The sequence below is a fragment of the Meles meles genome, chromosome 1, assembly GCF_922984935.1.
Source record: "Meles meles chromosome 1, mMelMel3.1 paternal haplotype, whole genome shotgun sequence".
Classification (NCBI taxonomy): domain Eukaryota; kingdom Metazoa; phylum Chordata; class Mammalia; order Carnivora; family Mustelidae; genus Meles; species Meles meles.
The window spans coordinates 11,469,852-11,492,804 of record NC_060066.1 but is presented as its reverse complement, the minus strand read 5'-3'; the positions used below and the strand labels follow the sequence as shown (position 1 = coordinate 11,492,804).

The following is a 22,953-nucleotide window of genomic DNA, read 5'->3' as shown; positions in this document are numbered from 1 at the left end:
ATATGACCTGAGCTGAAGGAAGGCAGGAAGGCAGAGAGAGTCTTAACAACTGAGCCCAGAATCTTGTTATTTTTTAAACTCATTCTCCACATTCCTTTTTTATTGTATGATTTCAGTGGCGCCTTACCTGTCCGGGTTCCAGCAGTGGTTCCATGAGCTCTACTCCCTCTGCATAGACTTGGATTAGTGCAAGTAAATCCCTGGATTTGATGGCCTCGAGCAATTCATTCAGCTTAGCTGATGAAGACGAACAGGCCTTCCTTGAAAACCTATGATCTACATACTTCGCAGTGATATACTCTTTCCGCACGGTCCTGAAACAGAGCAGAGCAATATGAACAAAGATTTTTTTTCCTACAAGCTAAGAAAAAATGACATTTCCTGAAAAACAATTCTCTTGGAAGTGAGGTATGTTCTCCTAGGCTCCTTTCAGGATTTAGACAAACCAGGTTTTAGACCAAGTTACCTCCTCCCAGACAGGATGAAGAAACTGACTCATACATTTGCTAGTAGATGTGCAAGCAAAACATAGTTACAAAATTAATGGGCACCCAGATCATAGATTTCTTTTCCACCTTGAGCAACAGCTTGAGAAATCGACTGTGTACTGCTTCAAATTCAGATGCCCAGAAGCATACAAAGAAATTAAGAAATTTTAAAACAGCAATTCTAAAAGACCAATGATGTTTCCAGAGCTTCACTGAAAAAATTTTAGTCAACCGGCACAACCCCCTATTTTAACAGGTAAGGAGTCTGAGGCTCAAGAAGGCTGTCTTTAAATTCACTCCCACAGGCCAACCACTGGACTCCAGAATAAAGCGAAGTTGTCTTTCCTGCAGGTTCAGCTGGGAGCAGGAGACTGTCATGGGTAACACTCCCAAAGTCTGAGTGGGTGTGGGCATTTCTCTTTTTAAGAACTTGTCCTTTCTCTACTTGCAGTTCTGTCCCAAGCTCCGGGACTGGGCCCACCTCCCAACGGCAGGTTTGAGTATCTGACCTAAGTGGCCCGATGGTTACTTCTGCCACTTTTGGCAAAAAGGCTGAGACAGAAGTCCGTTCAGAGGAAAGGAAAGAAGAGTTGGGCGAGCGAGCTTGGGTCCAGATGATACTGTCTGACATCCTGGAGCCAGCCTCCCTGAGCTTATCCCACGATTTTCCCAGTTATATGAGCCACTCCATGAAAAAGCAGTAAATGGATTGTGGATTCAAATCCTAGTTCTAACAGCACACCGGCTGCATGACCTTGGGCAAACAGCTTCATCTTCATAAGCTTTAGCTTTCTCATCTGAAAATGCAGAGAATAACTCATTGGCGTATTTTGAATTAAAGAATATACAGCACCTACAAGGTGCTTTCTTCTTTCTGAGAAAGCTCTTAACTCACGGGACATAAGATTTCTTGCTCAGAAAAACCTATTGCATCTATGGAGGTTGCTGCTGTCCCCTCCCTCGTCCCAATCCCACAGCCAGCCATCACTGTTGAAAATCAAGCTGATGCCTCCTCCTTTCGTTCTGGGTCAGCAGTGAAGGTGGGAGCTGGTTGACGGCAGCACACCACCTTTGGTGACTTGCAGATTCTGCTCAGTGACCAAGATCTTATTTTCATGGTGTCCTTTACACTTAGGTTAAAGTCCTTTTAAGATGGCCATGGCGTGACGAGTTGGAGGACTTCCAGACACCTGAGAGACTGGCCTAAGCCCGGCTTCTGGTCTCCCACTGCACACAACTTTAAATTTGAAAGGCAGCCACTGTGTGATGGATGGAGTACTGGATTTAAGAATAAAATGGCTTGATTCAATCCCGATATCAGATGCTATCCATGTGACCTTGGGTAAAGCTATGCCTGTTTCCTCATCTGTGAAATATTAGTAATCGTACCAGTCCTCTGCCTTCCAGGGAAGCAAGAATAGGTATGAACGAAGAATGACACATGGCTATGGGTTCATACATAAGCTTCCTTTCTAGTATTCCAAGATGGCAGAGCGAGGATCAACAGCGGGAAGCTACAGGAGGTAAAGCTGAGACCACGGTGTCTGTGGAGGCTTCCTGGCACTGAAGTGTCTTGCAGATGTTGCAAAATAATTTGGCAGAAATGATACTAAGGACACTCAGGTATCATGGGAGTACCTGGGAGATGCCCCAGGACACTTTGACGAGCACCTCCAGCCCTGGGTCTCTACTTCCGCAGCTGCAGGAAGTCCCTGCGCTCTCATCAGTCAACAGGCATGATGTTGAACTCTTTCTGGGCACTCCGCTGCAGTCCCGGCACGAAGGACTTTCTGACATGGGGCGGCAGGGAGGGTGGGAAATAGACTTGTCTGAAATTTGACACCACAGCTCTACCGATGGCTGACAAAAGCTCGCCCTGTGTCCCCACTAGACCTGGTCCTTCCCACTCATCCTGGTGCAGGTACTGGTACGACCTACTTACCTAGATGCTCAGGCCCAAACCTTAGGTGTCATCTGGACAATTAATTAAATGTTCTGTGTTTGAAGTGATCAGCAAATCCTGCTGGCTGTCTCTTCAAAACATATGGAGAATTCAACTACTTTCCACCGCTTCCCTGCTACTGTCTTAGTTCACACCATCTCTGGCTCTCAGTGGGCCTGGTTTAAGTTTCTCCCTGGTTTTCGTTTCCACCCCCTCCTCCAACTGCCCTTCACGTACCAGCCACTGCTGGCTTTCTCAGCCTCAGCCCTAATGACACTGTGGCTGGATGATTCTCTGTCATGGTTACTGACCTATGCATTGTAAGGTGTTTAGTGGCATTCTGGTCATTCCCTGTTTAAAGCCTTCTAATCACACAGAGAATAAAATTCCCAAACATTCATGACTTATAAGGTCCTCCAAGACCTGGTCCCACCTCCATTTTGCATGGCATCAGCTGCCACTGTCCTAGCTCAGTCCCCTCCAGCCACACCTGCCTTCTTGTTACTGTGTGAATGTGTCCACAACTACTGTTCCCCCTGCCAGGCCTGCTCCCCATGCGTGTCCTTCGTATTTCTAGATCTTCATCCAATGTCAAGTCCACAGAGATATTCCCTGACCATTCCGAGGACAATGCCTTCTACGCTTCACCCTCTTATCCTGCTGGGTTTTCTTCAGAGTGTCCATTACCATTCTCCATGTCCTCCTCTCCAGTCAGAATGCAGGACAGGAGCTGTTGTGTTCACTACTGCATCATCGGCACTTAATGTGTTCTAGGAACACAGAAGTTGCTGAGTAATAGTGAGCCAGTGAACTGTGTGTCACGAGGGACCTGCTTTGTTCCTCAAGGCTGCTGGCCAAATAAGAGGATGGTGATGAAGACTGTGGTGTTGGTGGTGGGGACAGTCACGGTGAATCCTTACGTGGTTCTCACTCTAGGCTGGGAGCTGCTCTAAGCGCTTTTAACTTAACCCCTTCCGTTCTTACCACACCCTAGGAGGTTGGCACAGAGAGGTGGGGTCACTTGCCCCAGATCACGGTTCAGAATTGACAGAGCCAGGATATGGGCTGCAGTAGTTTGGAACCTTAATCACTCCATTAGAGATGCTGGAGAATCACAAGCATTTTTTTTTTTTTTAAGATTTTATTTATTTATTTGACAGAGAAAGATCACAAGCAGGCAGAGAGGCAGGCAGAGAGAGAGGAGGAAGCAGGCTCCCTGCCGAGCAGAGAGCCCGATGTGGGACTCGATCCCAGGACCCTGAGATCATGACCTGAGCCGAAGGCAGCGGCTTAACCCACTGAGCCACCCAGGCGCCCCATCACAAGCATTTTGAAGGGAAGGCCTGACAGAGGCCAGACGACCACGTGAGCTTGCAAAACAGACAGGCAAGAGTGGGCCGTCTCCCTTGTGAGCAAGAGGAAATACAAATCCACGCTGTGATGAAGTTTACCTAAAACGATGCCTCCGAGGGGTGGGCCCACAAATACGTAAGACTGCTGACGGGGCACGAATGCAGTGGGTACCTGAGCGCTTACTGCCATCTGGTCTGCGGCGTGCCTTCAGATCGCATTTCTGTGTGGCTGTTCTGTGATCACATTCACTTCTAAAAAGCTCACATACAGTTCTCAGTGTAATTTGTGCTCGTGAGCGTGAAAGGAATCCAAGGTGTTTCTGTGCTAGGACAGAGCTTAAACACTGTTGTTAAGCCCGACGCCCTGAGATTAGTTTAGGATATGAAATATGCACCCAGCCTCCCTGACTTTTCTTTGGTGACCCTTTCACAGCTGTGAATAAGGAATGGACTGTCTAACTTCTTGGTTCACAGCCACCTTCCTCTCCAGACGGCAGCATCACAAGGACAGAGCTTACAGCTAGTTCTCCCAGCACGTGACCGACCATGAAGCAAGCAGTGAGCAGACAGCAAGCATTTGCTGAATTCAAGAAAAGACCACTGCCGAGAGGCCTGCCGGGAGACGATGTCTCATGATTTCAGAGTGAAAACACCACATTTCTTCAATGTGGCTCGTAAAAGTTTTAGTGCTCGGCAGATGCGATGCCTGAGGAACAACCGAGGGGCTTGGTGGACATTCAGGTGGGCGTCTACGTCCCAGAAGCTCCCCTGCTCAGTCGAGCTGGAATTAACAGGAGCCGTCTTCCTATTATGCACACTATTTAAAAATTTTAAGTGTAAATTCAATGTGAAAAAATTTTTAATAGGTTTAAAGATTCACAGGACTCCAAAATAGAAATGATACCAAAAACTGTTTACTGAGAAGGTCGCTTGCACTTTTCTTAGTCTCCTGTGCATTTGTCCGTGTTTCTTCACACATACACAAATAATATACTTTGATGTGGTTTTGACCCATCCTTCTGACCTGAAGGCAGGATGTGTGGTGCAGGGCTCCACACCCTGCTTTTCTACCTATGGTAATTCCTAATGGAGATGGTCCCAAGTCGGGATGTAAGCAGCCTCCTTATTCTTTTTACATCTGCACAGCATTCTGCTGTGTGGCTGTACCGCAAACTAATTTAATCAGAGACCTACAGATACATGTTCGTTTTGTTCCTCATCTTTTCCTATTACAGATCAGGAGTCAATTCCCAGAAGTGGCTCAGCAAAGTCAGAAAGTAAATACATCAATGACTGTGATAAATATGGCTATTCTGCTCCTCCTGGGCAGGGGGCCACTAGCACACCCCCAGCAACACCTGGGACAGACTGTTCCCTACAGCCTCACTGGTGAGAGTCTGGACTTCCCCCATCTAATTGGAATGGGCCATCGCTTCTGTCTGTGTCCTGTTTATCACAACACGGCATGACTTAGAGAGAACCATGTCCACAGAGCAGCTGCAACTACCTAGGGGACCATGTCAGTGAGCGTAATTTGTGCACTCCAGAAGTACATTCCAAAATACTTTTCTGTGCTCTGTGTTTTCCTCCTATTGGGGTTTCCTCTGGGAAAAAAAATACCATAACCATTAAGACATTGTTTGTGCGGACAAAAAAACAATTACAGAATGGTAAAGAATTCAGTATATTAGAAGTACTTACATATCACTCGAAGGGGTGGGTTTTGTTGAGGGGCTGGGTAAATTTGCTTCCATAATATCATTAAAACTATTGTTTCCTACATTCTTGGCCAGCTGTAACATAAACAAAACACAAGACAGCCACTCTTTACTATGAGTTTAAAAGTTTCCTATTATTTGCTTTTGAGATTTCGGAATATGTATCTCTTCCTCATTTGACTCAGGATACAAACCATCCATTCATCTGGTCAACAAATATTTACCGAGTACCTACTATGTGCCAGGCACGGAACTTTAGGGTGCTGGAAATAAAGGGGTAAACCACATTCCTTCCTGAAGAAGCAACAGACTCGTGGGGCCACTGATCAGAAAAACCAATGATTTTTACAAATACCATGTAATAAATGCTAGAATAGCATTGGATATGCCCTCCCCCCACATACTCTGAGACGAGACAGCAGGTTACACACGTGAATCCAGGTTAAATGCTTAAAGGCAACAACTGGTTTTCAATCTCTATCATATCTCATTTTTAGACTGAGCAGAGAAGGAGGTAGGATTCCTTAGTATCTGGGATACACATAAAAATGCTACAGGAAGCATTCTGCTTCTGGGTTCAAGACCCTTCCAGGAAAATTTGTCCTGAAGGGCCTCTGGCCACTCAGATCATCTGGGGAGCAATGCAAAGCTTAGGAAACATTCATGCTCTCAGGTCTCTGCGGGGAAATCTTGGGTTTATCACCCGGCAAGTGTTTAGGATTTGCTCTCCCTGTTTCTAGTTGTCAACTGGGTGTCATTAGCTTAAGTCAAGGAGAGGGAGTGGCTCCCTTCCACACTCAAGAGTGCGTTAGCTGTAAGCTCAGAGCCTTTTCTTCCTCTAATCCTGATATGAATCAGGGAGTTAAGCATTAGTATGATACTTCCTGAATTTCCTACTTCCTAAAATCAGGGGCTCACACAAACATAGACCATCATTGCTTAGAAGAAGCTATGGGTTAAAGAGTGATGGGCTTTAAGGCGGTTAAAGAGTGATGGGCTTTAAGGCGGTAGCTAACAGACCACTCTCGAATCAGGAGGACTTCTATAAACTTACAAACAGTAAAAACAGAGACAGACTCTTTAGGAGCTATTTTTAGTAACACAAGCCACTAAGTAAAGTGATCACATGAGTTTAACCACCTAATTCCCTTCACTGCTCTTCAGTGAATCACACAAAAACTAATTCTGAAAGAAGAAGGCAGCTCTGAAAATCCTATCCCAGAAGAAAAGCCAGTTTAGGTGAACTAATTATAGAAATGTATGACTCGCCAGTTCTTTAGAAAGGAAATAGAAATAGTCAACATTACATACCACAAAATTTACATTTTAAATATTCATGCAAATTCACAAAATTCAGGAACTGTAATTCTTTGTACTCAGCACAAACAGGACACTCCAAAGCCATGTATTACATGTATCTATGACAATATACATTTCCGAGTACTGGTCACTACTCACCAAGAGTTCAGAAGTTCCTAATTTGTCTAGTTCCAAAGACTGAATGCGAGAAATGTGAACCCCCATTTCCCTATGGATGCCAGAACATTCTATACAGGTCAAAATACCCAAGTTGGTTGAAAGCCAGGTGGGTTCTGTGTGGAAAGAACATTTTGAAGACAATGAAACAAACAAGCCCTAATTTCAGTGTGCTAACTACAAAGGAAGCTAAAACGAGAGTAGCAAAACTTGTTAAGAATTAAAAGGGGAATATTTAAATGTTAGACATGGAAGCTTGCAGCTCAGCCTAGGGGCTCATATGAAGCTTACCAGCTTCTCAGAGGGCAATATGGGTGCTAAAAGAAATTTTTAAAAAATTTCTTTCAATATTGAATAAAAAAAAATTAAGTTCTTTATTTTTGTGAAAATGTGAGATGACTTTTCCTGTGAGGCCCCATGAAACATCCTTGTGAGAGATACTCCTTCAGCCCGTTATCAATCTCGGCAGTGACAGACTGATGAGCCGCTCCAGGGACATGGTTCATAAGCTGCCATTAACCTCCGAGTTATAACCCGCACTGACCCACCATCCTGGTCACGGCTTCTCCACAAGCACCTTCTGGTAACAAGACAGCTGTAAATACTGAACGTCAAAGGCTTCTTTTACAGACCTAAGCTATTTGGACTCCACAACGGGGAATGAGTGTTCCCCTGACACCAAAACCTTCAGGGTTCACTCCCTGTGGCAAGCTTCTTTTGGAGGGATCCGTACCCGAGGAGTTTTGACTCCTCTGCCACACCCTATGTGGTGTGTGAGTCACTATCTCACAGGGGACACGAGCACGGCAGAAACTGGGAGGCCTGTCTCTGAGGTGCTCAAGGCACGGGGTATGGAGAAGTCCATTTCCACAAGGAAAACAATTAGGAAGGATATCATGATGCTTAAGAACCACAGGTTTGCATCCATGCTCTGATCCCTACTAGATGTATGACTTTGGCAGGTCACTTAACTTCTCAGAATTCCCTAGTTTTCTCATCTGTAAATGCTGAGGATGTTAGTAGCTTGCTCACAGAGCATCTGCGAGGATTCAGTGAGAAAGGCTGAAACTACTAGCAGAGGCCATATTACAATGTGAGCACTGAACACACGTTACTTACTGTCCATGCCTCCGCAATACAGACGCTACCTGAAAACAAGTTTGGGAAGGTGACACCGTGTGACACAGAGGCTGGGGGGCGGTTTTCACGGAGCAGAAAGGAAGGAAAGTAAAATATAATGGGTTGGGACGATTTCAGATATAGCAGTTCACGAGTCCTCACAACCGCAGAGGTCTATTACCCCTTTTTGCCCCAGGAAACTGAAGATGAGACTGGTAAAGGGACTTGGCATGAGGTCATCCAGGCCGTGAGCGGCAGGCTGGTGATTCAAAACCGGGACGATGGACTCTGCATTCAGGGCTCTCTCCATATGCCCCTGGTGCTCATTTGACTGGCAGCATTTGGGCAGGTAGCCATTTGGGGCATTTGAGGAGAGCAGGGGGGCGGTTTCCAGGCTGAGCGAACAGCATGTGTAAAAGCAGCTCAGGGGTGGGACCATTCAAGTTGGAAGTAGTGGTGGGTATGTGTCTCTGTCCATACGGAGATAAGGATTTAAATACCCAGCTCGTGTTTACTCTGTGGGAGGAGAAAGGCTGGGTAAGAAGCCAGCTCCCGTTTGGGGGCAAATACCTGGTGAGCCACAATCACAGCAGACATCATTCCCAGGGAGCCGCTGGACGTCCTCGATGATGGCTTTCGTCAGGTCTTCCAGACTGTTCTCCCCCGTGCTCTGCTCTCCACGGAAGGCCATGGTGAGGGCCTCTTCTTTGCTATTTGTCAATACGGATATCCATCTGTTGTTGAAAACAAGAGGAAGGAGATGTAAAAGCAAGGCCACTGCTTCCTCCTTCCACTGCAAAAAATGCTGTTTTTGTTAAGAACTTCCAAGAGAGACTCCCCCGCCCTCCCCAGCAATAAAGTGAGGAAAAAAATAAAAGACATTAAATCCAAAGAGAAAGTTAAAAGAACGCAAAGTAACATGTTGGAGAAAATGAGAGCGGGGAGAGGGACAGAGGAGAGATGAAGTCTGCATCACGGAGGGCCTGCAGGGGTGACAAGGTGCGTGCACGTCCATTTGGACGGAAGCTAGCAAACGTCAGAATGAAGAGGACTCGCTGCGGGACGAACCCAATGCACGGATGAGAATGAACTGGTGAAAATGGACAGAAGGCAAGAAATAGTTGAGCAGAAGGCATCTGTTCTCTGGCAGTCCACTGTGTGGGGGGGGGAGGTGGGCTTGGAAATGAGAATGAAGGAGTATTTATTTCATGAGCAGCTTTGAGAATTTATGCTTGTGGCAAAGGTACAGTAACAAACATGCTGATGTTAATAATCTGAAATAGAAAGTACAGACTATGGGGCGCCTGGGTGGCTCAGCTGCTAAGCGTCTGCCTTTGGCTCAGGTCATGATCTCAGAGTCCTGGGACTGAGCAGCGTATATATCAGGCTCCCTACTCGGTGGGAAGCCTGCTTCTCCCTCTCTCACTCCCCCTGCTTGTGTTCCCTCTCTCTCCGTGTCTCTCTCTGTCAAATAAATAAATAAAATCTTAAAAAAAAAAGTACAGACCATGAAATCACATACACAGCATGATTACAGTATGAACTGAACAAAACCATCGTCTGCTACCAGTGTAGCATAAAACCACCTAAATACACAACAAGGATTCATTAATAAAGCAGGAAATAACCAGAGTGGAATAGTTAATCAGGTATTAAAATTTTAAATTTTTCGGGGTGCCTGGGTGGCTCAGTGGTTTAAGCTGCTGCCTTCAGCTCAGGTCATGATCTCAGGGTCCTGGGATTGAGTCCCACATCGGGCTCTCTGCTCGGCAGGGAGCCTGCTTCCCTCTCACTCTCTCTGCTTGCCTCTCTGCCTACTTGTGATCTCTCTCTGTCAAATAAATAAATAAAAAATCTTAAAAAAATTTTTTTTTAAATTTTCAACCAATTTTTCTAGATTGATCTTTTAGAATTGAAGTATAGTTGACAAAGTTTTCAACTGTTTTCGATGACACTGGGGAAATGCTCACAATCATATAATGTTTTGTGATATAAACAAGAAAAAACTGTTTATGTGGTATAATCCCAAATTTAGAGACATATAGGGTTTTAGGTACTTCTGTCTGGGGAAGAAAAAGGCTAGAAGGTTTTCACCAAAATGTTAATTTCACCAAAATGTTTTTCTGAGTAATTTTCTGTAGGAATAATGGATAGATGGATTGCTTGACTCTGCCTTTCTCTAATTTTCCAAACCTATCATGGGCTTGTATTACTTTCATGAATGAGAAAAAAAAGTAAATTAATTAAAAAAAGATTTATTTATTTGAGAGAGAGAGAGAGAGTGAGTGAGAGCACAAGCAGGGGTGTGGCACGCAGAGGGTGAAGGAGAAGCAGGCTCCCCATGGAGCAGGGAGCCCCATGCAGGACTCGATCCCAGGACCCTGGGATCATGACCTGAGCTGAAGGCAGACACTTCTCTAACTGAGCCACCCTGGCACTCCAGTTCCTTTTTTAAAGAAGAAAATGAAAAACATTTCCAAACCACAGTTTGTTCTCACCTACTGTGCAGACAGCTAATAACTGCCCCCACAGAGAGCACAGAGGTTCCGAGCAGAGTCTCGGTTTTGTGTGTGTCTTGTAGGATGACACAGATACGACACAACGGGCTCTCCACAAAAGGTTTAGAAGAAGAGTCGCAGCAATGAGAATTACAAACCAAACCAGATTACCTGGGGTCCATGAACTGCAAGGCACGCCTGTGAAGGCAGGAGGCGCAAAGCTCCTGCGAGTTGTAAATACACTCGCACAGCTCAGCGTTCTTCCACTGCGCTGCCGAGAACTCAACACCTCAAAACCAACAGCCCAGGAATGGGGCGGTGTGTGTGTATGTCATTCAATACCTTCTAAATTAAAGAATATTTTTTCTATCATTTACTCTCAAGTTAAAAACCAGAAATTGGTTTCTTAAAAACAATTCAAAACACTGGGCTCAACCGTGTATTTAATCAGTGGCATTGTGTTACTGGAGTTTTCAGTCTGCAGAGTCTCTGCTTTGTTTTTTTTAAGCGTTATGATATTCTGGCTATCTAATACACCAGGATCTACTGCATGCCAAGGACTTAATTTTTTTTTTTTTAAAGACGGCATGAGTGGTGGGGGTAGGGTGGGGGGCTCAGAGGGAGAAGAAGAGAGAGACTCCCAAGCAGGCTACAGGCCTAGCACAGAGCCTGATTTGGGGCTCAATCTTACGACCCTGGGATCATGATCTGAGTCAAAATCAAGAGTTAGATACTTAACCAACTGTGCCACCCAGGTGCCCCCCCTTATAATTTTTGAGATATAATCCCCCAGCAAGCCTCTGAATTGCGGCTGACCGTCCTTATAGATGAAAAAGCATAAGCCTAGAGAGGTTTGTGACTCCTGAGGTCCTCTAGCAGGGCAGGTGTCACACTGGACGGAGACATGCTGCTGACACCCCCCTCCCCACATCCCTTTCTGGGGTTCCTTTATTAGCCACATCTACCTCCTCACTCAAGAGATCAGGACAAAGAAAGAAAGAAAGGACTTGGTACTGATAATTATAAAGTACATATTTTAAGGGCAACTAAGTTTCTGCAGGGACTGTCTGTTTCAAAGATCAAGAACCAAAGCAACTACTTCTGATAATTAAAAAATACACTTTTAAATTATTTTAAAGTAACAGGCATACCACAAAGTATAAGAAAGAAAATAACGCACCACTGTATTTTAAGACTCTAAAGTTTCTGTGAGTTTACAGGATTAGTAACACTGGCACTAGACTAGGAACTTTATACACTTTATCTTTAGTCCCAAAGCCCTGCAAGCAAGGCCTATAATCTCCTGCTGCTTTTTTCTGAAGATTTTATTTACTTATTTGGCAGACAGATAGAGAGAGAGCACAAGTAAGCAGAGTGGCAGGCAGAGGGAGAGAGAGAAGCAGGCTCTCTGCTAAGCAGGGAGCCCGATGAGGGCTCGATCCCAGGATCCTGGAAGCATGACCTGAGCTGAAGGCAGCCACTTAACCGAGCCACCCAGGCGCCCCTACAGTCTCCTTGTTACTAACAAGACACGCAGCTGCCCTTTGTCTGGGACCCGCCTCCTCCTGTAGAGTGTCTTCTACATTTACTTATACTGGACCCCTTCATAGGAGAAAGAAATTATATGTTCTCTGCGTAGCCCAGAAATCAATGAGGAACCAAAACCTCGTCTGGGGTGAGGAGTGGTGTGTGTGTGTGTGTGTGTGTTTTCTCTGCAGAATGCCATTCCCTCCGACATCACTCATAATGAAGCCCCTTGTTGCCACCACCAGCCCCAGAGAAGGCCAAGTGCAGGTGTGTCGCAGCTGCTGGCTGGGCCAAGGAAGTCCTCTACTGAAGGGTGCTAAGTCCACAGGCAAGAAGCCTACACCTCTTTGACCAAACGGGACTGAGTTCTTTGTGAATCAGAGTAAATACAATACTAACAACTTGGGTTTGAGATATGAACAAAAAAGAAGAGGACGCATTCCCTGCCTCACACAGATCTCTTACCTGTTCTCCCATGTAGGGATTTAGGGAAGGGAAAAGGAAAAAAAAAAAAAAAAAGGAGGAAAGAGTGAAACACAAGGGGAAGCAATATTCCAAGGTGATTCTGGAATTCTGTCCAGGAGATTCTGGATGGGACACGGGTCCGGAGCCCACACATGCCCACACATGTGACTGCCTGCTGGGCCTTCCCCAGCAGGACCCGGTAAGCCCCATCACCACCAGGGATGCTCGTCTGCTCACATCACCTTTCAAGGCCACCTTCCAGAAGGGGCCTGAATCAAGGGCCCACTGTTGTTCCCATGTCTTACAGAGGAGGGGCTGAAGTTCCTAAAAGTAAACCAAGTGATGTGAACCAAAGTCAAGGCAAACGTAATGGTCTGGACTCTTCAACCGTCCCCTCTGAGTTCTGGTCCTGCAACCCATGGACTCTTATCACACGGCTGAACACTTTATGGCATCAGTGTGATGAACTGGAAGTGGCGTAACCACGTGGGCATTAGGGCCACTGTTCCAACCACACATATACGATTTTATGTTGAGGTCAAAAGAAGCCCCTTAACCTCACTTAGTCTGTTTAATCATCAGCAGAATGGGCACAAGTAAGCCAACTCTGTGACCGACATGATTAGAGAGATGGTAATGTGCCCCTGAGGGCTCGGCGAGCACCTACACTGCAGGCAACGAGACACCCACTGTACCCTAAGGACCTCTTTCTCCAACTCGACCGCAAGACCCCGAGGATCCTGGGACTGTGACCATGGGTCACTGCCTCTCAGTGCCCTCATTTTTGAGCTAGGGATAAGAGCCTCTGCTTTCTGGGGTTGTGAGGATTCACAAGGTCTGACGCACACGAAGCATCATATGAGCTCACTAAGTACTGCCCCGAGTCTGAGGGTAGAAGGCCAGCCCTAGGGGCGCCTGGGTGGCTCAGTAGATTAAGCCGCTGCCTTCGGCTCAGGTCGTGATCTCAGGGTCCTGGGATCGAGCCCCGCGTCAGGCTCTCTGCTCCGCGGGGAGCCTGCTTTCTCCTCTCTCTCTGCCTGCCTCTCTGCCTACTTGTGATCTCTCTCTCTGTCAAATAAATAAATAAAATCTTTAAAAAAAAAAAAAAAAAAAAAAAAAAGAAGGCCAGCCCTACCAACCTCTCCCCTGCTCTCTCCTTTCGAGCCACTCCCCAGTTGGCCAACCCCAGATCAGTGACATCGAGCCATCAGCTGCTTCCCTTCTAGTCCTCCCGCTGCTTCTAGGCCCGTGGGACCTGAAACCAGAGTACAGAGTATTTATAACCTTCCCGCACCTTCCTGAGCCACCTCGGGCTGCTTCCCTTCCCCTTGGAAGTCATCCCTGAGTACCACTCCCAAGAACCAGGCACATGATGCGTGTCCCCGTGTTCCCACAGCACTCTGTCCCTCTGTCCCTGCACTCTGCCCCCATCTTCTCCTCTAGCACAGACCGAGTTTCTTCAGGGCAGGGGCTCTGTCTCACTTAGCCTTGTATTCTCCATGCTTTGCACAGGTCTCGGCCCGGAAGTGGTGTTCACTAACCCTTTAGACGAGTGACTGGGTCAAAGACTCTTCTCCTTTCCCTTCACCTCTCTCATCTTCTCTCTCAGCAACCCCCCCTCCACCCTTTCTGCTCCATGTCTCCCAGCTGTGCATCTTTTCGACCCTTTCTTTATTCTCTTTTTGACCCTTTATCATTTCTCCTGAAATGGGGAAGAGTGGAATTCTCCAGAGGAGGAGGACAGCAGAAGGAAGAGAGAGAGAGAAAAGAGGTGAGTGTAAGGTGAAGGGGCGGGGGCAGAATTCGGTGGCTCTCCAGAGACCAGTAAGGAAAGAAAATAACTTTTATTGTGTGTCACCAACGGGACAGGGATCTGCAAATGTGAATGCTACAAAAAGGTTAAAGTGCCAGCTTTAACACAAACATCCTCCCCCACCAGCAGCTGAGGACGGAATGGTCCATGCCGCCTGGCAGGCTACAGGAAGGAAGAGGCGATGAAGATGGCCCAGGACTGGGGATAACATGAAGAAAGGGGGTGGGGAGCTGCCTGAGGTCGCGTGCCTGGTCAGGAGAGGTAGGCGTCCCCCCTAGGAGTGCGTGACACCGAAGTCTGTTCTCCACCCCCCCACTCTGGGCTCCTGAGCCCCACACACCCACGGAGGCACCTGACCTACTGTTCTTCAGGGCCAGCCTCTCCTCTCCCCTCGCAGTCAATAGCCACCAAGCATCCAGGCGGATGGGCCTGCACCGGGCAAGCCCCTCCTAAGATCAGGCGACGTGATTAAAGGTGAGAGCACAGTCCCTGCCCTCAAGAGCTCTCAGGCTTTAGAGGGCTCAGCCCAAACCAGAGGCTCATCTGGGAGTGAGAGGAGGCATCAGAGTGAGAGGAAGCATCAGAGACCCTAGACGGTGAGGCTTGAGCTGAACCTTGAAGGAGGTCTCAGAGTTTACTGAGTGCCCGGACAGAGAGAGGAGTGACATGCGAAGGTCCAGCAGAGAGACAGAAGCATGCGGAACCCGCAGGACAGCTTCTCAGTAACGAAAAGGAAATTGTAAGGTATGCTATACGACAGAGTGCCTTTTCAGTGCCGGACACTGTGCCATAGATCACAAACTACTTACGCTACATAATCCTGCTCGTCTTCTGCCTGGAAGTGGTACGTCCTGTTATCTAAAATACAAAAAGGAAAGTACGGGGAACTTTAGACAGCAGAATACCTTTACCTATAATGTAAGTTTCTGGGGAAAAAAACACAGTAAAAGGAGGATTTTAATATTATCTAGTTTTTACACCAGTTTGACTTAGCAGTCACACAGTTCACTTTGTCAATACTGGTTTTCTGACGTGCAAGAGAAGTACAGTAAAATAAGGGCAAATACCAAACATTTGGCACTTCTTCTGAAAACAAGACAGAAAGGGGGATAGAGCCTATGGGATCAAAGTGGATGTCTCCACCAACTGGAGACTGCCGGCTGCCAGTTTGGTTTATTATTTTTTTCATTTTCAGTGTGCCTTTTACTGGGTTTCCTTTAAAAAAATTACTTTTCTGAAATGATCCGTAGCTCACAAAGCAGCTCTGCCAAGCAGGCATACGCCACCCCAGGCTGCTCTCTGGCTCAATCAGGCTTCAGGGAGGAAGGGCTTCCACCCTGCTCAAGGTTCACCTTCGAGGTGCTGCCCAGGTCAGGAGGGAACAGCCTGATGTGGAGAGTTGGGGCAGCTGTACATAAGGGAGGCTCTTTCTTTCTTTTTTTTTTTTTTAGGGAGGCTCTTTCTTAAACTTCAGGATTTACTAGAATGTTTGGACATATTCAGGTCAAACTAACCAGTCACTCACTACGTAACTACTCCAGGTCAGATACTCTTACCCTTATGAATGTGTCTGTCCAAGAACTGGCCAAACATAGAAGAGCCCAAGAACCTTGGTTGGATCCAATCGTTGGTTTACTGCTGTGTGACCTTGGGTAAGTCACTGAATGTCTCTGAGCCTCAGTTTTCTCTTCCACAAAATAGGAAACTGATAGGGCTTTTGTGAGGAATGGCCATAATGTATATAAAGCACCTAGTACATATTAGATGCTCAATGACTGGTGACTGTTATTAACAACCTCTGGGCTCTCTCTTCTAGGAGTTTTAGCTTTTTGGAGTCGCAACTCCAACATTTCATCAGTAACCTGGGAAATTTCTTGGTCATAAAAATCATGGGGACTCTGAACTTTAATAGATGCTGCCTAATCCAGGTTGGACTCCATCCAAAAGGTCTCACTACAGATTTGGTCCTTTGGGTGAAACTGTTTTAGGACTTCCATTCATCCAACTACATCAGAAGGACTGCACAGGGCAGGAGAGTACGTCTGTGTTCTGCACAGGGATCATGCACTTAGGCTGTCGGACAGCCCCACGGGGCTCTGGAAAGGAGGGATACTGCAGGTTCATGTGCGGGATTTCAGAATACAGGTGAGCCACTTCAGGGGCACTACCATCCTCTTTCTTGAAGTGCCCAGTATTAAGCACAGGAGTCAGTCTAGAAGAAAGCAACCTTTCCTCACAAGAGAAAAGCACACAAGGACCCATGGATTAAGAGAGAGATGGGATGTGTACCTTCCATTTGTGAAGTGGGAGGGCAGTTCTACCTGGAAGTAAGATGATTTGTAAGAGCCCTGTTTTGCAAGGTCACAACTCTGGGTACAGTTATCACTCCTGGATGGTTACACTGACACTCCTGCTCTCTCAAGTCTATGTCAGAGGTTCTTAACCGCAGGTACGCGGCAGAATCACCTGGGCTTCTTAAAAAATGTTTGGGCTTCACAGCAAAGACTGTGATTCAGCAGATCTAAGAGAATTCTAAGACAGAAATAGGGATACATGTACAAAAATCTCTGTGGCTGTGGGCTCGTGGTCACGAACTGGTCTAATTTAATGTATGCATCTCAATTTGAGTCTACTGCTGGTCGGATCTGACTCTGTCCTGCCTCCCCCCTGCAGGTGGGCTCACTGTGAATGAAGAGATGTGCGCCAGGGGCCCGGCCTGGGCCAGCTGCTGCTTGCGCGCCCAGAGATGGAGATGCACAGGGTCGGAAGCCACGGGAACCGACAGGGAGAGAAAGAGGACTCACGTGATATCAGGTCAAAAGACTTCTTGTCCTCGGCATTGGGTTTCACCTGGCAGGTGAGAAGGTTCAACTTGGCTGGCTGCCTGTTAGACTAGAAGAGAAAGTGAGGGAGTTACACCCGGTGCACTGTCCCCTCACCCTGCAGGGTCAGTCTCACACGGTACCTGTGAGGGAGTCTCATCGACCCCAGGAGCATCTGCAGCTCGTTCTTACACATGCTTTTTAACTGTACATAAGCCTATGTGATTAATCAGAATGGAACCAAGATAATCCACTTCACTGGCCCTGCAGAGTGGGCATGCGCGATGGAAACGCAGCTCTCAACTTCACAGCCCCCAAGCACGGACAGCTAATGCTCTCAGTTCTGTACCGTACTGTGAAATACAGCCGACTCAAATGACCCCAGTAATCACTCTGCCCAAACGTGAGGTCTCAGGGATCCACAGATTTTGGTTGTAATGCAAAATTTAGTTCTTTGCTCAAACGTGCAAAGATAATTGACCTGTGAGACGCTGCTTAATGAGACATTACTTAATGAGCCCCAAAATCGGGAGAAAGGAAAAAATACAATAAGGATTTCATATCATTTATCAGCAAATCTCTCAGTTACACATATAATCATTCAGATCCTACAGGATTTAGACAGTCATGCTATTTTAGGCTTTGCCTACGTGGAGTCTTGCCACAGAATCATTCTGGTCAGACTCTTTCTTATTTCCTGCCTGTATTCGTCCAAGGTCACAGGCCGGCCAGAGGCTAATGCCAGCATGCCTGCCTGCTTCGTGCAGGAGCTGACCGAGGAGTGACATCTGTGTGTGCCCAGGCTGGGCTTCACTTGAACAAAAGCCTGCTGAAGGAAGCCATGTAATTCCCCAGTCCTGTATTCCTTCCTCAACCGATAGGTGCGATTCTGAAAATCCCCAAGACAGGACCATTTAGACCCAAAGCACTGTGTTTTGAGGGAAAACAGGGAGAAGAGGCAGTAAAAGGGCAACAGAGATGGCACGTGATCAAGACAATTTCCAAAACGGACACCAGGCAATTAAGTTGTTTACCTTCCTGCACTCCCTGTTTTTGAGATCCTACCCCCACTGTGATTTCAATGAGATTAGATCCAGAAAACAATGCGTCTTGTCCTGAATCTGTTCCAGAGCAAGCTGTCTGGGGGGAGGAAGTGAGAGACGCCAAGGGACTACATGGTTTTTTTTTTTTTTTTAAGAAGTAAATTTTTTTTTTAAAGATTTTATTTATTTATTTGACAGAGATCACAAGTAGGCAGAGAGGCAGGCAGAGAGAGAGAGAGGAGGAAGCAGGCTCCCCGCAGAGCAGAGAGCCCAATGCGGGGCTTGATCCCGGGACCCCAGGACCATGACCTGAGCCAAAGGCAGAGGCTTAACCCACTGAGCCACCCAGGCGCCCCAAGGGACTTCATGTTTACGGCAAGGATGTTTGACTCGGGCATGGACACTGGCCGTGAAGTCCCTCGCGGGACAGTTCTGCCTAAGAGGAAAGAGCCCCTGGGAGTGGGGTCTTGCATTACACAACTGGCTGGCAAGCCCAGAAGCGGGAGGAGGCGGGAGTTTGTAGGCCTTGCAAGATTTTCTCAGAACAGACTTGGAGTTTGGTTTGCTATGGGCATCAGGTTCCAAAACCCGCAGCTGCAGCCACAAGGAGGCGCCCCCCGCCCCTCTGGAAAGGGAACTGTCTTACACCTCATCCTTCTGGATGCTGGTGAGATGGCTGCATTTCCGTAAGAATGACAATCACCTTGGACAGCCTGAACAGCTAGAGATCCCAGGTCACCAGAGACTCTCCCCAGAATGCTGTGTTCCAATTTGGCATCCACATTTAAAGAAGGACGGAGAAAAGTTCAGGAAAGATCAGGAGATGATTAAAGGAGTGGAAAATGGGTACTTTGAAGACCGGCTGAAGGCATTACTTAGTTCCGAGGAAAGAAAGCTAGGGAGTGATTTAATAACCATCCTCGAGAACATGAAAGGTGGTTATGGGGGAAGGCAGGACAGCTGTTTTTCATTTGTACAAATGAAGAAGAAAGAAATGCGCTCAAATCGTAGAAGATCTGAGCCAGACAGAAGGAAGAACTTCCCTTGCCTGCTTCAGATGATTACGCATAATAAGAGGTTTCAGGTTTCTTACCCTAAGTCCAGGAATCTCTTGGAAAAACTTAAGAATTTTTTAGGCACCATTCATGATTAATGTAGCAGAAGATTAACTGGATGATTTTTTTTGTCCCCAAATCCATGTTACTCCAGTGTTTCTGAACAACCTCACCAACAAATACAATCAAGGAACAAACACAACATTTTCAGAAAGAAAAAAAAAACTTAATATTAACCGTATTCAGACAAGTTAAAGACCATCATTCATCTCTCTTTCCTAAGCATGGACTACCTCAGAGCGTACATTACCAGAAAGCTTCTGATGGGAAGGATTCGAAACAGTTGGCCCACAAGTCCTGTCATGATGACACACAATATTTATTCCCTTGGAGTTCTGCCAATACTACTGGTCTGACAGTTGCCCCATTAACACACACTGCGTGTAACACAGGACATCTTGACTGCATATAGTGTTCCTCCCCCAAATGCCAATGAGACACCTGACAAATGACCTATCACCCCACATGTGAATTTAAGGAGCAGAAAACACAATTTTTGACTGTTGAAACCGCCAACATAGCCAGTACTGAGCCCACAAACGCCAGGAAGTAGAGTGGTACGCTCAACCGAAGTCCTCGGACCAAGGCCCCAGAAGGCTCAGGAAATCAGTAGAGTAATACTAGAATCCCGGGTTTGTATAACTCCCCAAAATTTCAAACCACTTTCTCAACATTTAGTACTAATTTATAGGTATATTGATTAAAGAAGGTATAATCTTCCTGGCATTTTGGCAGACTAAAGTCAAAGTAAGACTGAGTGACTTGCCCTGGGCTACATCACTGTGTACAGCTGAGGAAATGCTTTCATATTGTTTAAGGAAAGGAAAGAAAAAAAACAAAGGAAGCATGGATTTATTGAGTCCTTACTGCTGATGATTCCTCCCAGGCTCAGGATAAAAACCCGGGTCTGTACCACGACCCTGAATACAGCTTCCAGGCTCCTTCTGACCAGCTCCTGCCACCGGGCCTGCAGCTCCCTCTGCTGGGAGGAAGCCAGGCCTCCCTCCCGTGGTTCACACCGGCCACCCCCAAACCCTACAGCTGTAGGCTCTCTTCCTCCTCCCTCCTTTTGAGAGACCTGAAGGTCTCTCAAAAGCAGCACCTCCTCAGAGACCACTTTCCTGGCCTAATCACACTCCAGCGACTTCCCCTCCCCTTTACACCCCCTCTACTGTCTTCCTGGCTCTTATCTCCTCTTTCTTCACACTAAGGGCACACACTTTTCTGTTCACTCAAATGGGCTGCCATACAGCAGGCACTCAAGTGTTTTATGAAATGAGTGAAAGCATTTCAGCTGCCGTACATATACCACCTGATGAACCAGCACCTGTGAGGGAAGTCACTTTAGTTTCTTGTCCTAAGTGAGATGACAGAGAAGCACAGAGAGGTTTACTAATTTTTCTAAAATCTCCCAGTAAGGAGACGACAGAGCCTGGAGCAGAACCCAATCTGAGAGGACCAAAGCCCGAGTCCTCCTCCTGCTTCCACTATGCGGCGCGGACTCAGGAAGCCGCTGGAAGCCCTAGCCTAGGACAGAACATCTCCTGAGAAGAGTAAGGGTTAGAAACAGAGAGCCGGAGTGCGCAAGATTAACTTCCTCTTTCATGTCTTCTCAGGCCATTTGATTTTCCCCCAGTTACTTTTGTAACTGATGAGAAATTTAGAAGCCTATTTGAAATACTTTTTTACTTATTTATTTGGCTCAACAGTAAGCCTCTGCAACATTCCAAGCACATACGCAAAGCGCTCGGTGCCCTTCAACAGCTATGGGAAAGAGACCAAGGCAGGGGCCTAGAATGTGCGCTGCCTGACTGGGGCGCGCCCCACAGAGACAGCCTCAGCCCTGGCGAGGGTGTGGATGGGGGGTCTGAACGCGGCAGAGGGGTGGGAACAGCCAGGAGGAGCAGGTGCAGACCCCTGGGGGGTAAGAGGAGAGCAGGGCAGCAGTGATGCCCATGGGGAAGTTATGTGTGTGGAGGGGGAACTGCCTGTGGTGCTCAGGAGCTCACATCTCCGCCCTGGTGGCTCAGGCAGTCAAGGGTCCGTCGGAGCAGTGAACTCCTACACGTGCATTCAGCGGCGTGGCTGGGTGAGGCGACTGAGACTGCAAGACTGGTGGGCAATGATGGGGGCCTGAATCAAAGATACAGCCATGGTACTGGGGGCCGGGGACTCAAGTAACTGCCCAAAATGTGAGACTTTTTAATCAATGATTCCCAAAGTGACCTCTCTATAGCATGTGCACCGCTCAGTCCAGGCATCTGGATGGTGAGCGGAAGGGAGGATGCATTGCACCTGCGGGGCTTTCAACAGCGGCAGGTGCTTCCACTCAAACACAGGTCTGGCAGGCTTCAAAACTGAAGATTTTACAGCTCTGTTCCCTGAAACTCTGAGCCTTGTCCTCTTACAGATTTCACTCTTCATTACAAAAACGATATTAACTGAAGAAACAGTAGGGGACACAGCCAAAGAAGAGACTGAACACTACCTGTTAATCTCACTTTTATACCCAGGCATCATTGTTAGAAGATTGGGCTGTGTGTGTGTGTGTGTGTGTGCGTGCGTGAGAGAGAGAGAGAGAGATGTTTGTTTTAAAAAATCATGGGTTGGTTCAAGTTGTGTATGTTGTTTTGCAGACTGCTTTTTCCCCCCAATTAACAACATACACAGATGTGTTCATTTTACACACACACACACACACACAGGGCAAGATCACCCTCGAGTTTTTCATTTTTGAGAATGTTCCAACTAGGGAAGCTCTGGACACGTTCCATGAGCAGAAGTGATGAAGATATTATCTCTCTGACATAATGCTCTGCCTGCCACTCAAAATAGAAAATGCCGTTCAGCCAGGAAAATCATCAGACATGGAAGGAGAAATGCACGTAGAAATGGAATGAGTCAACTCTCATTAACGTCTCTGTGTCTCCGGGAAGAAAACAAACACCACACATTTGTCCTCAAACAGCTTAGTGTGTACCACGGTGAAATGTTTTTGCTGGAAGTGTGAAGCCTTTAGCGCAGGCACATTTCCCTGTTAGCAGGAAACAGCTGCTACTGGAATTAGTACCCAGGAATGAGATTACTTCCCTCCATCCTCCTACTGAATTGCTCTAATTCACAAACAAGAAGTGAACATCATTAATTACTTGGGGGATAAGCCTGACCCCGCCTGGCTGAGGCCGTTGTGTGGAAAGAAGTAAAAATAGTAAGTTCCCTTCACTTTCTATGCTAATACTTGGTCACAGGGCTGTTCTGATCATTACGGTCATTTCAAACTTTTTGTTCAGTAAGTATTTATTTGGACACCTACTCTGCCCTACAGGGACACCTATATTTGGCATGCAGTTGATAACCACAATCACCCTCTGGCTAGATGTTAGGTACATACTGAATACCTACTACCGCAGAGAGATCTTATCTCTACAATTTTAGTACATTAAAACTACTGCCTTTTGGAAACTATTGTGGTTTATTTGGGCACCTAATAAACTGCTAGGTGCTTTAGTAAATTTTATTATGTAATTCTTGCAATAACCCCAATAGCTGGGTACTGTTGTGTCCCTATTTTATAG

The 22,953-nt window shown here is 46.8% G+C and overlaps 1 protein-coding gene across 5 annotated transcripts in view; it reads right to left on the bottom strand.

Annotated features, from left to right (window-relative positions):
* Nucleotides 1-22,953, bottom strand: part of ASAP1 (ArfGAP with SH3 domain, ankyrin repeat and PH domain 1) — a 352,276-nt gene that overhangs the window by 38,883 nt on the left and 290,440 nt on the right. For all 5 annotated transcript variants that reach the window (XM_046008073.1, XM_046008083.1, XM_046008053.1 and 2 more), the window contains 6 exons: nucleotides 17,203-17,290; nucleotides 15,208-15,256; nucleotides 8,666-8,829; nucleotides 6,959-7,092; nucleotides 5,484-5,575; nucleotides 128-314 (listed from right to left, as the gene is read on the bottom strand). In XM_046008073.1, the coding sequence (XP_045864029.1) occupies nucleotides 128-314; nucleotides 5,484-5,575; nucleotides 6,959-7,092; nucleotides 8,666-8,829; nucleotides 15,208-15,256; nucleotides 17,203-17,290 (714 nt within the window). The remainder of the gene's footprint in view (nucleotides 1-127; nucleotides 315-5,483; nucleotides 5,576-6,958; nucleotides 7,093-8,665; nucleotides 8,830-15,207; nucleotides 15,257-17,202; nucleotides 17,291-22,953) is intronic.